A 17810-nucleotide genomic window follows, 5' to 3' on the forward strand; every position below is an offset into this window, starting at 1 on the left:
GACAAAAGTTTTCTCCTGTTTGTCTTTATCTCACTGAAAAAAAGAAGAGGATTGCTCAGAGCTGGATTAACTCTGTGTGGCAAGACTGGGCACAGATGATTGGAAATCTTATACTCTACATTGTGACAGCAAAAAAAAAAAAAAAAACGGGTTTACATCTACTTTAAGTCTACAACAATGGGCTGTCATTAAGGCAAATTACTTCTTGGGCCTGGAATTGTTACCTGGCTCTGGCATTAGGGCAACTCTTATTAAGTTACTATAAGAAATTTGGCCACCTTTGCAAGATTTTTAGTTGAGCTCAAACAGTATAGAACATTATAAAAACTCCAAATGAAATTTTCAGTATGTTTGGCAGCATGGCACACTTGACAGTTTTAAGTGAATCGTTTTAGTGTTTCGGTGGTAAAGTTTCTTCTCTGGAGACCTTGCCAGTAATAACTCTTCCTGTTTCAGGTAAGCCACTGCCTTGCAATTACCAGAAGAGATGTCAGCCTGCTGTGCGCACTCTTATGCCTCGTTTCCACTGAGTGGTTCGGTACGCTCTTTTGGGTATTTCCATTATGAAAGTGTGCCATAAAACCGAACCGTACCGGAACATTCTGGGTCCTGCTTAAGATGTGGGGCCATAGAAAATGGAACGGTTCCATTAGGGCGGAGATGCAATACATTCCACTGATTGGTGGATGCTCTAGGCATTTTTTCTAAATCCTGTATGGTCCCGACGGTCCGATTTGCAGTGGAAACGCTCACGAGAATAGACCGGTCCGTTGTAAACCGTTCCAAATCTACTGACCTGAACCGTTCCGTTCAGTGGAAACAAGCCATTAGTTGGCCTTAGGCTGTCCATCAGGTCCATCAGATGGGCAGTCCAATGGCCACCTGAAGAAACTTTGAAGGCAGGCTGAAAACACTGTTAATTGAGAGACAGCCCCCGGGGGATCAGGGTTTGGGTCCCTTCTTCACAGGAGGACCACTTGACGTTGCACCCGTCTGCACGTTTTTGTGAACACTCTTTATGTGTGTGCACATTTTTTCTGCACCGGGTGGAGTTTTTTTGGGTGTGTTCACACGCCATAGGCTTTTCAAAAAAAATAAAAAATTGAGAGACAGTGGCTTAGTGTTTTGCAGCCTTCAACAGGAAGTACATTTATTGCCAGAAGCTCAAGATGAGAATCATTCCAACAGATTTAAAAATAAAAAATATTTGCCTAAAGGCAAAGTTCACCTTTTGCATAACAAAGGAACTCCATAAAAGCAAAATGCGGTGTGCGATTTTTCAAAATTTTATTTATTGCAATTGCCATACCTGTAGGACTGTTTTGGTCCCCCTGAAGACTACCCGAAATACTCTTATGCAGTTTATATTCCCTGTTCTTGACTAGTTTCCCGGGCATGCCAGACATTTGGTGCGCATCCTCAGAATTACAGGAGGGAGCACAATTACTTGATGAAAATCTGTGCATGGGTATCAAGCTCTCCCTCCCCCAACTGCAGCAACAGCTAGACTTCTGTGGGGCCCTCTCCCAGCTAAGAGATGGAGGTAGACAAGCCCCATAGACGTCTATAGGGATGTACTGTGCAGGCATAGCTAGGAGAGTAAACCAGTAGATGTAAACAACTGAGGCAGCAGGCATCAGATCTCGGCAAGTAATGATCTGTGGAGCTGGACACTTGGTTAGATTAGTTCAGGGCAAAGGGGCAAAAGAAATAAGTGCACTTTACCTGGATTTGCACTCATTCTTTAACCTCTACACAAAAGGTTGAAATCTTCATACAACGTAAAGAACTCAGGGAAAAACGTTTTTCTTCCATGCAGTGGGGCTGTCTCTGCACTACATGGGTTAACTGCTTGTAGTTTGTCTAGGGGATTTCAGAGCAGAGATATACTTACCTAATCCACCGATCCTCCAAGCGCAAGACCGATCCGCCCAACTCCTGCTGCCCCCCCAAGCACACTAGTGGTCTTGTGAATGGACGGTTCCTGATGAAATCACACCCATAGACTGGCTCTGGATGTGGACAGCTGAAACAGTCCACCGCCGGATGTAGGGGTGTGCAATTTTCCGGAAAATCAAAGGATCAGGTAAGTTTTGCTTTCCCCTAGACAAAATGAGCAGTTAACCCGTGCAGTACGGGCACAGCTTCACTCCGCGGGAGGAAAATAAATGTTCATGGATTCAGGCTTTAAAGGGGTTGTAAAGGTAAAAAAAAAAAAAATCCATAAATAGCTTCCTTTACCTTAGTGCAGTCCTCCTTCACTTACCTCATCCTTCGATTTTGCTTTTAAATGTCCTTATTTCTTCTGAGAAATCCTCACTTCCTGTTCTTCTGTCTGTAACTACACACAGTAATGCAAGGCTTTCTCCCTGGTGTGGAGAAAGCCTCTTGGGGGGGGGGGGGGGAGGGGGCGAGCAGGAGTGTCAGGACTCCCACTAACACACAGCTTCTTTCTCTATCTGCAAAGTAGAGAGTGTCCTGACTTGCCTGCTCGCCCCCTACCCCCTCAAGAGGCTTTCTCCACACGAGGGAGAAAGCCTTGCATTACTGTGTGTAGTTACAGACAGAAGAACAGGAAGTGAGGATTTCTCAGAAGAAATAAGGACATTTAAAAGCAAAATTGAAGAAGGTAAGTGAAGGAGGACTGCACTAAGGTAAAGGAAGCTATTTAGGGAAAAACATTTTTACCTTTAAAACCCCTTTAAGTCTCCTATACTGTAACTATAGACCTACTGACTATTTTGTCATGTAGTTTTAACAAAGCATTTTTTCAGTTTAATTCATCCCAGCTTGTGACCAATCATTTTTTTAATCATTCCTGTTTTTTCATAGCATTTTAAATACATTTACATATAAATTAGGCTAAAGTAATGTTACTGATCCCAACATCTGGTGCAGGCAGAACTTCGAATGTCACTTTATACTCTGAGGGGATATATGTAAGATTAGCTTTGTAATTACAATGTCATTGTCTAAAATGAACAACGATTGCATCTGCCATTTAATTCCCATTAGACAAAGGCATCACATACTTCTTTAATTCTAGCGATAGGTCTTTTAGCTTCTTCTTCTGACGTGAAATAGAACTGGAACACCGTGTCTGCAGCTTTGTCAATTCCTCCAGCTTTTGCTTGTATGAGCGATGGGTCTCCTGGCAGATAAAACAAAAAAAAGAACACATTTAACAAAGACCCCAAAGCAAGCTAAAGGAAAAGCTGAGTGTCACGGTCTAGGAAAACATTTTTGGACTTGCATTTTTTTTCTTGAAGTCCATTGAGAGAGCTGAGAACTTAGGAATTCCTAAACAGGCAGGCTATTTTGCCATCCACAGGAGATTGGGACACGTTACGCCAGCCCCCGTAGAACCCTGACTTTAGCATAAAGCTATGTTAGGACTAGAACACCTTCCTCTCTTCTCCACAGCAGGGGGATGAATTTTGTAGACCACGGCGATAACAGGAAACAATACTGACAACAGTCCAGAGACAGAAATTACAGGAAAGTACAGCATCAGCTCACAAGATTTCTGACTAGATGAACTGCAGGTTGAACAGATCTAATAAATATACAATTAACAGCATTTTATTATAACTAAAAAGGAGACAAACAAGAAAAAGGTAATGTTAGATTTTACATGCACTTTAAAGTGGATGGAATCCCTCACATATGCCCAGTTAAGTGAACAGCCTTAGATGCTACACAGATTAAACAAATCTCCCTAAATAAGTTTTACAACTATATCTGCTGTCTTCAACTTTATATATCCCTTATAAAGTCCACATGGTGTTAGCAGATTTCTTCTTCTGGGAAAGGAAGTTTGGACAAAAGACAGTCAAGAGCTTCAGGGAAGAGAGGGCCATGACCAATCAGGAAGGATATAACCCAATTACCAACCTTATAAATAGATAGCCATGAATGCCTCCAAAGCATAAAATCTAAATAGATACAGGGGAAAAAATCGTTAGGGTGAAAAAATTAAAGGGTACCGACCTTGAATCCTCTTAAAGAACAGGTAAGGGTGATTAACATTCACATAAAAGATGGACAGTAATGAAGGGTATACCTTTAACTCAAACCAGTGCACAAAGACATCAGGACCAGAAGAACAAGTGGGCCTTCTTTCAACCAACACCCACAGGCGTTTCTGGGGTGTGATAGCCACATTGCAAACCTGCCTAACCAGTTATCAAACATAAGAGTCATCCAACTAATCCGTGTAAAGGGCATAATACTCTGAGGATTGCGGGCGTCAGGGACGAGTGGGGGGGGGGGGGGACGTGCGCGCGCCCCTAGTGGCCGCTTTGAGAGGGGACGTTATACTACGTGCTCTCGCGCAGGGGAGCCGACCTGTCGCCGTAGAACGGCGGCAGCTGGTCGGCAAGTAGCTAAGGATCACCCCACGTACATATACTGCAGCAGGGCGGTCCTTAAGTGCAAAATCACGTATCTGTACACAATGCATCGGATCAGCTCTTGGACGCGGGCGTGCAAACGCGCCGCCAGAGCCCCGCTTCTGCTGCGATTGGACACAGCGGGAGTCAATAAGCCGGTCCATCGGGCGCAATCACTGGCGGCCACCCACGATCGTTCACAGGAGAGGCAGAACAGTGGTCTGCCTATGTAAACAAGGCAGACCACCATCCGGTCACAGAGTAAGAGACCTGGTCTTCTTGCTAATCATGTACACAGATCTCTCTTCCTCCAGTCAGTCCATCCCCCTCACAGTTAGAAAGAACTCCCTAGAAGCACACTCAACCCTTTGATCGCCGCTGATGTTAACCCCTTCCCTGCCAGTGTCATTTATACAGTGACAGTGCATGTTTTTTTTAGCACTGATCACTGTATCGGTGTCACTGGTCCCCAAAAAGTGTCACTTTGTGTCAGATTTGTCCACTGCAATATTGGAGTCCGACAAAAAAAAAAAAAAAATAAGCAGATCGCCACCATTACTAGTAAAAGCAGTAAATAGTCCATAAATTGATCCCATCATTTGTAGAGGCTATAACTTTTGTGCAAACCAATATACTTTTGGATTATTTTTTTACCAAAAATATGTAGCAGAATACAAATTGGCCTAAATTTATGAGGAAATTTGATTTTTTATTGGATATGTTTTATAGCAGAAAGAATATTATATTTTTTTTTTCTAAATTGTCTGCTTTTTTTTGCTTATAGTGCAAAAAATAAAACCGCAGAGGTGATCAAATGCCACCAAAAGAAAGTTTTAAACATTGCAAGACCGCGCTATTTTCAGTTAAAACAACGCAGTGCCATATTTCAAAAAATGATGTATGTTTTACTACTTTGCAGGGTATAGAATAGCAATCTTGTACATGTTTAAATTGTGTACAGAGCTTTTTTTCTGTGCTCAATCTTGCAAAGTGACCCTTGGAGAATATATTTAAATGGCATCCTAAATACTAGCGCTGTGCTATATAAAGAAAGGCGAGGTGTAAGACGAGCCCCATGACAAGAGCGGGATACTTCTGCCCAATGGCTGTAGCAGAGATTAGTAGATGCCATTCTCACAGCCCTGGTGCCCTTTGTGAAGATATTATTGTCATGTCCTTGTGCAACTCCATAAGAGAGGAATAGAGGCCAAAGTGCATGTGTGGCAGACATCTATCTCAGTGCCTGGCTGTGTCACTAAGCGACCACAGTCTTCCTCCCAAGGATTATAGGCTCACGAGTAGTTAATTTTTGCCTTTTCTGTTGAAGATAAGAATTAGAAACAGCAAAAGATAATGTTCTTGCAAAAAGTGCAAAGGTTTAGACATTTGGACTGCAAGAAATATAGCGCTGATCCCATTATAAGAATATATTATACATTTATTGTTCATATTTAAAACTACTTGTTTAGTTAAACGGAGGACTAGACTGAACAATATAATTTGCCAAATCGTGGCGCAACGGGTGCTTGCTGAAAGCGTGACCTTTATGCCAGTAATGCATCCTAGTATGATAAGCACTCAGGCCTCATTCAGTGGGAGACCTACAAAACATGACATGCATAGTCTGCCATCACCTCAACTTTTCCACAAGATATTTTTTACAGGACTAAAGTATGTTTCAGTGAATTATATCTTCCATATTTGTATAGTGCAGACATAGTATGCCAAGGTCTAGAGCAGTGGTCTCCAAACTGTGGCCTGGGGGCTGGATGTGGACCTTTGCTTGCTTTTATCCGGCCATTGGGGCATTATTCCCCCCCATTGTCAGCAACAGTGGGGCACCACTCCTCCCACTGACACCAATGATGGGGGCACCACGCCTCCCACTGACCCCAACGATGGGGGCACCACGCCTCCCACTGACCCCAACGATGGGGGCACCACGCCTCCCACTGACCCCAACGATGGGGGCACCACGCCTCCCACTGACCCCAACGATGGGGGCACCACGCCTCCCACTGACCCCAACGATGGGGGCACCACGCCTCCCACTGACCCCAACGATGGGGGCACCACGCCTCCCACTGACCCCAACGATGGGGGCACCACGCCTCCCACTGACCCCAACGATGGGGGCACCACGCCTCCCACTGACCCCAATGATTTGGAAATCCTATGGTCACAAGCTGTGCCGTTACTAGATCTAAGATCTCACTGAATAATAGAGATCTGTAACTTTTAGTGTGCTGGCCATTTCTGCAGTGTTGGATTTTCACGTCATCACGGCTAGCCGTGCACCCTCCTTTAAGGACTGAAAGGGGAAAATGTGGGATGGATTGCTGTTCAGTTTTAGGTCTACCACACTAAAGTCTGGCACACACAGGCCGAATATCATCGAACATTTGGCCCCTGTGTACATCAGCCTGTCCGACAGAAGCCAGCCATTCTGCATCAGCATACGATCAGCACTGGCAGCCAATAGTTGCGAGCGCTGACTGATATGTGGCTATGTGGGGGTGGAGATAAAAAAGGGGAGGGGCCCGATTGCACAGAGGACAAGGGATCAGGGGTTTAAGAAATGGCATTGGGGATGGGAGGGGGGTAAAGAAATGGCATTGGGGATGGGAGGGGGGTAAAGAAATGGCATTGGGGATGGGAGGGGGGTAAAGAAATGGCATTGGGGATGGGAGGGGGGTAAAGAAATGGCATTGGGGATGGGAGGGGGGTAAAGAAATGGCATTGGGGATGGGAGGGGGGTAAAGAAATGGCATTGGGGATGGGAGGGGGGTAAAGAAATGGCATTGGGGAGGGGAGGGGAGGAGGGGATGGGAGGGGAGGAGGGGATGGGAGGGGAGGAGGGGATGGGAGGAGGGGAGGGGAGGAGGGGAGGGGATAGGAGGGGAGGGGATGGGATGGGAGGGGATGGGAGGGGAGGGGAGGGGGGTAAATAAATGGCATTGGGGATGGGGGGGTAAAGAAATGGCTCCAAGTTTAGGCCGGGTTCACACTGGTTGCCTGTGGTTTGGCCACAGCATGGTTGTATCCATGGTTTTAGTGTGTTTTACCCTGCGGTTTTAGCCACAGTCCTATAGACATCTATTAGGCTGCTCCAGGGGGCCCCAACCATGGGCACCATTAGCGCACCTCTTGGTGGGCTCCTTGAGTTCCAAGGTTAGGCCAGGTTTACACACGTGTACCACAGTTTGGCCACAGCATGGTTGTATCCATGGTTTTAGTGTGTTTTACCTGCGGTTTAGCCACAATCCTATAGACATCTATTAGGTTTCTCAGGGGGCCCCTAATCATGGATGGCACTAGCACACATCTTGGTGGTTGCCTCAGTTCCAAGGCAACCATCGCCCGAAAAAAAAAATCATGTGATTTCTTGGCCTGGTTTGTAAACATTATTTGTAGTCACATGATTGTCTGGAAGCAGGTGAAGCATTTACAGAAATATGTACACAGAGAGCCAATATACACCTGCTGAAGACAAAGCATGCATACCAAACAATACTCTACATTGTTTACTAATCTGTGATGTACGCATTGACATGGTTATAGTTCATAAGCTTTAAAGAAGGGTGTCAATACCACTAAAGGAGGGTGTCAATGCTGGTTAAAAAAAGGTCAAATGTTCCTTCGGGCCATTTGTGAAGCCCAGTGACAGGGATTGTATTCTCAGTTCCTCCAAAGTAGATTGTAGATTTTGAAAGCACTTGGGTTTACTCATCAACATGTGGAATTATCACTGGGGTCTGAGGTGAGTAAAGTCCTGATACGCAGCTCACACAATAACTAGGATGTTTGCCTGATCTTACATGTATTTAGGGCCTGTACACAAAACTACACGGTGCAGACCGTGGGGGACTGTCATCCTTACCTGTTGCTAAGAAGCAGAGGCCGGCAGCTGCCATGTCAGAGGATGCATGTGATGATACCTGAAGGAAACAGAGAGGGGAGAACACTCCCTGTATGGGAGCTGGAGGGGGTCAGGGGGAGGGGCGGGCGCCTCCTGTCATTGTATGCAGTCCTGATTATGAGCAGAGTGAGCAGGAGATGCAAATAGTACACAACACAGTCGACAGTGAATGAAAAATACCGGCCGTTGCATTGCCGGTATTTTTCATTCAAACTTACCGGCACAGCTCGGAATCCGAATGAAAATACCGGCTGTGCCGGTAAAATACCGGCAGGGTGGCAACCTTAGGCTTAATACACATACTAGGCACCCAATTAGCTTACCAGTATGCTTTTGAATTGTGAGGGGAACCCACTTTAGACACAATCTCTGTGCAGATAATGTGCCAGGTGAGTTTTTTAACCTATGGATTGGAGCCTAAAAAGTTCAGCGCTGGACTTTTAAAAGTCCATCTACAGTATATATAGAATTTTGTTTTTAGTAGATCTTCAAGAGTTAAACCACACAACATTTTCTTATATTTCTCAAGTCTCTATTGGGATCCATCTGTGCTTTTGTTCATGGGTTTGCACACCTGTCGTGGTCACCAAGGAGGATTACCACTTCCTTTTGGATATTTTATTTATTATATGTACAAGAGGTTCTGGAACAAAAATGTGGATGGAAACTCCCAAAACCCCTAGGTGCATGAGAATAGAGACGAGTCATTCCTTATACCTAAAATTGACATTGTAGTTACAATTGTTACAAATAGAATTCTGTTGCTCTTTTACTACAGCTGAACCACCCACATTCCATGGGCAGAGATCAACAGCATTTATATTAGTCTTTGTATTTCTAGGGTAGGACTTTTTTTTTTACAATTCTACTAGTCCAATAATACAAAGTGCAGTTAGGCCGGGTTCACACTGGTGCGACACAACAGTTGTACGACTGTGGATCTGACTTTGTCCTGCGACTTGAAGTCTGACACCAGTGCGACTTCAATGAATGGGCATCTGACTTTGATACCAACAATGCAGGATCTGTGTGTCTATTATTAATCTTTAGGAGAAACTCCACACCAAATTTTCAAAAAACGGCATGGATTCCTCCTCCAAGACCATACCATGCCTTTTGGTCTGGAATGGATTTTAAAGGGGAACCCCCATGCTGAAAAAACAGCATGCCCCCTGCCCCATATCCATATCCTTATCATAGCACACAGCCCAGCAGGTTAGAAAAGGGGGTGGGGACGAGCGAGCAGCCCCCCCCCCTCCTAAAGTGTACCAGGCCACATGCCCTCAACAAGGGGGGGTGGGTGCTTTTGGGCAGAGGGGTCTTGCACCCCAAAGAACCCTGTCCACATGTTGAGGACAAAGGCCTCTTCCCGACAACCCTGGCCATGTCTGCGGGCAGGGGGGCTCATTGAAATCTGGAACCCTATGTAAATGAGTATAGGGTACATTGTACCCCTACACTTTCATCTAAAAAAAAAAAAAAAAAAAAAAGTGTCAAATAAAACGCAGTACACGTTTTTAAAGCAATTAAGGCAGCTCCGGCGTCACTTCCGATTTCTTCTCCCCTCTCCGGGTCTTCTCTGCTGATGTCTTCTAGCCCTCTCTGGTTCTTCTCCCCTCTCCGGGTCTTCTCTGCCGATGTCTTCTAGCCCTCTCCGGTTCTTCATCTGTCCACTGTTTTCTGCCTCTGCAGGGCCTTTGCAGTCTTTCAAAGCGCTGCCTATTCATTTCAATGGGCAGGGGTGTTTTGGGAGCACTCTTTATTGCGCTCCCAACCTGTCCCAAAGATGCTGTTTGCAGGACTTTTCCTAATGTCCCGCAAGCGCACAGCCTGAGTGTGAAAGCACACATCGCAATGAATGGGAAGCAGTTTTCAGCTGCTTTTTAGAGGCTATTTCTAAACGCCTGAAAACTGACTCAGTGTGGAAGGGTTCTTAGTGTGGTTCAATGAGGACAAAACAAAAAAAAGGCGTAACAGCACTATATCTATATCACTCAATTCTGCATCCTCTTTTTAAGAAGTTCAAAAGTGTGCTGTAAACTAGTGAGTAAGTCCAAACAAAACACATGCATGTACAAAGGACAGATTACATACCTCTACTATACCCACCCGCCACTAATCTAAAGCTGTATCAAAGTACAAGGTGATATGCAAAGAATACTAGTGTTCACATTTAGGCTCTATTCACTACTTTGGTGCAATTCCAGTGACATTTTGGACCCATAGAATATGCAAACATACAAATTGCACTACATAATCGCATTGATAATCGGATTGCAGCAATGTGAACCTAGGCTTGTGGATATTTCTGAAACCTTTATATTTGTTCTGGTCAAGCTTTTACATTATGTGGTGAAGTCCACTGTACCAATAACAATCATGCCCATTGGCTGTTTTACATGCCTGTAACGTAACAAGTGATGAAAATCTTATAGCAGGGGATTGGAAGTTCCTCCCACTGTTCCTAGTGCATCCGAAGTGACAGGTCGCATTTGTCACGGGTGGCTTTACAATAAAGCCCATTGCCTGCTCTAAAAAAATTGATACCATGATCATGGCTGCAGCTTTAGCCATGTTCCTGATATCGATGCTCCTGTCCGAGGACATATACACTATGTTGTCAAAAGTATAGGGACGCCGGTCTTTACACGCACATGAACTTTAATGGCATCCCAGTCCTTAGGGTTCAATATTGAGTTGGCCCACCCTTTGCAGCTATAACAGCTTACAAATGTACAAGAAAGTTGGTTAAACAATCCCATAGACACATTCGTAAACCCTGTGGACAGCCTTCCTAGAAGAGTTGAAGCTGTTATAGCTGAAAAGGGTGGGCCATTAACCACTTGCAAAAGGTTATATTTTTTTACAATGCTTCCTTTTTCCGGGGGGGTGGGGGTGGGGGGGTGTTTAACGGTGTCAGTATTTTTTGGGTGAGATACAAGGGGTCTAAACAGACCCTTGACATCTTCCCTTTAAAACAAAGTAAGGGGCTGAGGACAGATTCCCCAGTCTCTTTCTCTGCAGCCTCGGTTACACTGAAAATGAATGGACAGGAGACAGAAGCTCCTGTTTATTCATAAACTGAAACAGTTTACAATGCTCAGTTATGATACAAGCAAAACAAAATGATCCTTTAGAAAAGCGCTTCATCAGAGTCAATATTGGAATCCAAACAATGATTTGATTAAAAATGTATTGTCTGAGAAAATGTTTCCATAGTACCAGCTTTTACTGCTGAATGTTTAATGTTGGCAATCCAAAAACTGGCAGGCAACTAAACTGTTAAACACAGTACTGTCACAAAAGCACTTCCAATAGGCAAATGCCTATCCCACAGGCACGGCGTATTGGAAGTGCTTTTGTGTGTGTGCCGTACTTGTTTTGTTTGTTTAATGCTCAGTTATGAATGGAGTCCGTGACCACTAACTCTGCTCATCCTGACAGATCCAGGACAGACAGGGACCAGGGGAGCACGGAGGGAGACTGGGGTAGGATTGGAGAAGCACAGAGAGGGGGACCAGAGGAGCAAGCACCGACAGTCAGGGGTGATCGGTGCAGCGGTGGGGGAGTTGCAAGCACTGATCTTCCTGTATAGATTTCAAGAAAGTAGCTGAAAGCCGCAGGGGGAGGGGCTGTCAGCCGCTTTATTGAAATCTATACAAGGAGATCGGTGCTTGCAACTCCCCCACCGCCGCGCCAATCATTCCCTGACTGCCTAGGTATCGGGTCAAGCATTAGATCATTTGGACAAGTACAAGTACTCTTTCATATGCTCGGTATCGGCACTGATACCGATATCTGTACAACCCTAGAACTTGGTTTGTTTTGCTAAACTAACTAAAAAAGACAGAAATTTCAAAAAAATAAAGTTTCTGTTATAAGATTTTGCAAATAAGTAATTGATTTTAGGGCCGAAACAACCAATTGATTAATCGACAACTAATCGATTATGAAATTAATCGATTACAATTTTCATAATCGATTAATCGACCAGTAACATAATGGGGTTAAAAAAAAACTAAAATTAGCCCTTTATAGTACAAAAAAGCAAATCGCTACTGTAAATATTACTTTCACTGTCCCACAGTAAAAAAATTAACCCCTTACAGTAGTGATTATTTGCTCTTTTTGTACTTATTTTAGTTTTTTTAACCCCATTATGTTACTAAACATCTCAGGCCTGGGTCACACCTCTGTTTTTTGGTGCTTTTTGCAGAAACACACTACAGTTCATTTACAGGTTTTCCTATGGGACACGTTCACATCCATGATTCTTTTCAGCTGCTGCGCATTTGGAAAGGGCAAGGACTTTTTAACGCAAAACGGTGCCATTTTGTTTTTTTTTGGTTCAATATACTTCAATGGAGAAGCTGCAGAAAAGTATGTAATGTGTTTTTGCGGCAATTTGTGTTTTGTAATCTGCCCAACAACAAATTGGCCCAAAAAATGTTAAAAATGCTTTTTTTTTTTTTTTTTTTTTTTAAGGCTATTATCTGATTAATCGAAACAATAATCGGCCAACTAATCGATTATGAAAAAAATTGTTAGTTGCAGCCCTAATTGATTTGATTGGCTGATTTGCGCTGATGAGGCTGCACTGATAATTAGGACACTGATTATCAGTGTAAAAAGTGTGACGACAGCCTTGCCAGTTATCACTAAGCAAATTTTGTTTATCTGTGATCAGCAGTGATTGGACAGACACAGCTGATCACATGGTAAAGGGCTGCTGTGATTGGCCCTTTAGCATGATCTGTGATCAGCTGTCACAGAGCACGCTTAATGCACACCCTAGCGAGTTTGTGGTGGGTGTGGTTCTGGGAGGATGTCCATGGAGAGAAAGCCACGCTCTGTCCATCTTTGAGCTATAGCACAGGTGATTAAGGCCGGTGTGAATAGTAGAGGCAGGAATAAGATTGCTGCTACGCCTGTGAGTGGCTTGGTGCGGCCGCCAGCTCCATTCACTATACCGGCAGGTCGCTGGTGGCCGCAGCAATTCACAGATGTCTGTACAGCCAGCGATTACCTGCAATGATTGTTGCTAGAAACACAAAGTGCATCCAGCAACGATCACTGCAGGTAATTGCTGGCTGTGCAGAGAGGAGAATAGCTGTGGTGGCCAGCGACCTGCCGATCTAGTGAACAGGGACTGAGGCCACAGCATGAATTTATGCTTCTATTCAAACTGTATGAGCCAGCTGGATGTATCAAGTTCATCGATCAAAATGATCCCATGGGAAGAGTACTGAGGCAGAGTGGTGGGATGTTTTCAGAAAGCCATGATCCACCTACACTGCATTGAGAAACCGTGCCGATGTCCATAGGTCTAAAATATGGTATTTAACCACTTGACTTCTAGAAGGTTTTACCCCCTTCGTGACCAGGGCATCTTTTGCTATTCAGCACTGTGTTACTTTAACTTGCTCAGTCATGCAACACTGTACCCAAATAAAACGTGCACCAAATGTTTTTGCACACAAATTAAAGGGTCACTAAAGGAAAAAAAAGGTTTTGCTGAAATGACTGTTTACAGGGTATAGAGACATAAAAGTTAACTGATTCCTTTTAAAAATTATTAAAAATAGATACAAAATCAATCATATAATGTGCCTGCAGTTTCACTTTCGTTTTTAAACTGGTTTCATGTTTCTGTGAAGTAAAGAGACCCACAGAACAAAAACAAACAAATCCAGGGCAGTGTTGTGTTTTTAAAATGAATCTGATTGGTTCTGTTGAGTTTTACACACACAGTAATGACAGCTTAGACCACCGTGAAAAGCTCCCAGTACCATGGTTATAAGGAGCCAGACAACCAGGAAGTGTGGAGATCAGAGCAGAATTACAGCTACTTCAAAGCAAAAACGAGCAATGAGGACATGAAACCAGTACTGCAGTAAGGTAAAGGAAGCTATTTAGCTAAAAAAAAAAATTCCTTTAGTGATCCTTTAAGCTTTCTTTTTGTGCTTTTAAAGTGGTAGTAAAGTCTTTACAACCACTTTTACCTACAGGTAAGCCTATAATAAGGCTTACCTGTAGGTATAAAGAATATCTTCTAAACCTGTACGGTTTAGGAGTTATTCCCCTCGCAATGCGCCGCTTATTGTAGCGACGCATGCGCAGCGGGGATCCTCGGCTAAAGGGCCGGCAGCCGCCGGACCTTGCCGGAAAGAAATCTCCCGCGCGCATGCGCAGGAGTGACGACATCGCCGCGCCAGCCAATCACAGCGCTGGAGCGGCGATACCCAGAAAGACACGCCAAGGCAAGATGACATCTCGCTCGGCGTGGACCAGGTAAGTTCTCTACACCTCGTTTTAAGGCAAGTATTTCATAATGAGCTAGTATGCGGTGCATACTAGCTCATTATGGCTTTTGCCTTACAGGCGTAAGAAAAAAATGCGGGTATACAACCGCTTTAATCACCACTGGGTTGTTTTTTTGCTATATAAAACAAATACAGAAAAGTTTGAAAAAAAAATAATAAAATTCTTAGTTTCGGTTATACAATTTTTGCAAACAAATCAATCTTTCTTCATAAAATTAGGCCAAACTGTATTCTGCTACATTTCTTTGGTGAAAAAAACAAAAACACTAAATCAGTGTATATTAGTCTGTGTGAAAGTTATAGAGTCCACAAACTATGGTATATATACGTATATCTGAAAATCGATCAATCCTGATGTACCGACGGCCAATTTCATTTCTCGAGGCCCGAAAATACGAGTCACAAGTATCCCCTAAACGACCCATTTTTGAAAAGTAGACAGTCCAGGGTATTTAGTAAGAGGCATGGCAAGTTTTTTGAAGTTGTAATTTTTAGTCACACTTTTTTGGAAATATAATAAATTAAATATTTTTTTTTTCTTTAAAGGGGTTGTAAAGGTTTGTTTTTTTATTTTCTAAATTGGTTCCTTTAAGCCAGTGCATTGTTGGTTCACTTACCTTTTCCTTCAATTTCCCTTCTAAATGTTTTTTTCTTTGTCTGAATTTCTCACTTCCTGTTTCTCCTCAGTAAGCTTGCCACCATCACCTGGCTGGGGGTTAGTCAGCCAGAACGGCTTACTGAGGAGAAACAGGAAGTGAGAAATTCAGACAAAGAAAACAAACATTTATAAGGGAGATAGAAGGAAAAGGTAAGTAAATCAACAATGCACTAGCGTAAAGGAACCTATTTAGAAAATAAAAAATGAACCTTTACAACCCCCCCTTTTTTATATACATACTGTCACCAGTTATATGACTGGTGTGGCAGTGATCAGGGACACTGATTGGTGACAGTATGTAGAAAAAAAAAAAAAAAAAAACTAAAATCATTTTTATTCATTTTTTTTATGCATTTTTGTTTTTTACATTCTGTTATTGGAATAATTTAGTATTTTTTTTAACACGGATTGCTTGCAGTGAACATCACTAACAATTGTTTGAACTGTCACAAATGGCTTTCATTCATCACTCATTGTTTACTACTGTGATTGGCCCTCAGCTATCACATGGGGCAGGGTGCTGTGATTGGCCCAGGTGGCATGTGATCACTGGTAACCAATTTCAGCTCAAGCACAGTGGTAAACAATGGCCTTCATGAATGGATTCTATTCTTGACTAAGGAAGAGCTCCGGTGTGTTCACATAGAACACGTGCAGAGCCCGCCAGGAAGTGAGCAAGGCGCTGTGCTAATCACAGCCAGGGAGACATTGTCCCGATGCTCGGCTGCAGGGATCGTGAAATGTCTCCCTGGCTGTTATTAGCGCAGCGCCATGCACACTTCCTGGCAGGCTCTGCATGTGTTCTATGCTAACACGCCGGAACTCTTCCTTATTCTTGACTATGGTTTGTAGTGATGGGCTTGGGCGTGTTCGTATCGAGCCTGCCAGGAAGACATCACTGTACACCTCCAATTATAGGCAGCGAGGCATTTCCTGACCGGCAGCTGCACATACACAGGATGCCTATGATTGGCGGTGTGCAGTGCCCTCTTCCTGGCGGGCTCGATCCGAACAAGCCCATCGCTAATTGTTTACTATGTGCCATGTGATCGCACATGTGATGACGTGGTATCTGGGCCCAGTGGACACATGGGTTGCAGAGCATGTCGCAAGGGAGTGGCACAGTGCACATGAGCACCAACAGGTACAGGTATGTCACGGTGCCTAGGGGAGCCGCCTGCCAGCAGTAAATGTACTGTTGGCAATTAGCAGAATGGAAAGGTTTTTTTATGAAAATGTCATTAGCATGTTGATGGGTGGGGTGACCAGTCAGAATCAATCTGAGCGGCACAGAGAAGAGAGATGTGTGGGGATCTCAAATCCCTGGACCCCTGAAATGGTTGAGTGGAAGCAGACTGCTTGGCGACTTCAGACCGTGGGGGGCTTGAGTTGGTGTACAGTGATAGTGCACCTTTTCATTTTGCTGTAAAGGAGGAACTACCCCTTTAAATATAGTATTGGAAATATTCTGTTATATCGGTTTTATACATGCAAAACAATTACCCGGGGATCATGCCAGAAACCCAGAACTGTCCTGTGCACACTTCAGCCTTAGAACTTTTTCTAGCATGCTTTCTTGTATTACAAACTGTTGTGGTGAGGAGAGAGAGGTATTCTGCAGTTCAGCAAAAGACAACTAGGCAGGGCTGACACCTTCCTTGTGATTACACCACAGGTTGTATCACAGGGGTATTTTTTTGAGCGGGGTCAACATGTATTTTTCTCTGCTTTCAAGGAATGAACATAGATGATAGAAATGCACTACATACGATTTTCCCCTTGAACACAATCACATAGAAATCAGTGCGACCCATGAAAGCCTACCTACGTGTAGAAATAACAAATCTGACACACTTATTTGCACATCGTCACAGTTGCCATGGCGACTTGCTCCTCTGACCCTTTCTCGCCATACGGCATCGTCTGCTACGGCGGCTCCGCCAATCACTAAAAAGCGGGGGCGGAGCCAGAGTCACACGGCGCAGTGTACACCATCCGTAGGTGACAGGCGATCACTCACCTGGCTCTCATTGTAATGCTGCTGCAGCTCTTCCCATTCCCGCAGACAATCGCGGAGCCCTGAGGAAGTCATCTCACCCCGAGCGGTGAACAGCTCACTTGTGGGCAACCCAGCGCCACTTCCTGATTACTCTTCCCCCACCAATTGCGGCCAGCCGACACGCCCCCCTTCACCGGCAGCTAATCGCAGCGCCCAGCGAAGGAGGCCGGTGAGGTCACGTGCTGTGAGGAAGTTCAAGGGTCTCCTCCCCTTGTCTGTGGTGGGTGGAGGCGGGGCTGTGTGTGTACACAATGCACACGGCGTCGGCGATGCGTCATCACATCAGGAGCATCGGCAGCCTATTGGACTGGGCAGGGCTGACATTTATGATCATTCATTGCTCGTGTTATTACTTTATACACCACAGAATGAAAGATAACACACGTTGGCGATATCAAGGCAGAATAACTGTGTACAGAACTGCAACTTGGGATTTGCTGATTTATATAGGAACACTGAT

The 17810-nt window shown here is 44.2% G+C and overlaps 1 protein-coding gene across 1 annotated transcript in view; it reads right to left on the reverse strand.

The window, feature by feature from the left end:
* Window positions 1-17493, reverse strand: part of TMEM120A (transmembrane protein 120A) — a 39133-nt gene extending 21640 nt beyond the window's left edge. Inside the window, exons 1-2 of the mRNA XM_040336854.1 lie at window positions 17312-17493; window positions 3033-3151 (exon numbers count right to left, since the gene is read on the reverse strand). Of these exons, the coding sequence (XP_040192788.1) occupies window positions 3033-3151; window positions 17312-17383 (191 nt within the window). The 5' untranslated portion in view covers window positions 17384-17493. The remainder of the gene's footprint in view (window positions 1-3032; window positions 3152-17311) is intronic.
* Window positions 17494-17810: the final 317 nt, after the last annotated feature.

The sequence above is a fragment of the Rana temporaria genome, chromosome 2 (assembly GCF_905171775.1).
Source record: "Rana temporaria chromosome 2, aRanTem1.1, whole genome shotgun sequence".
Taxonomy (NCBI): domain Eukaryota; kingdom Metazoa; phylum Chordata; class Amphibia; order Anura; family Ranidae; genus Rana; species Rana temporaria.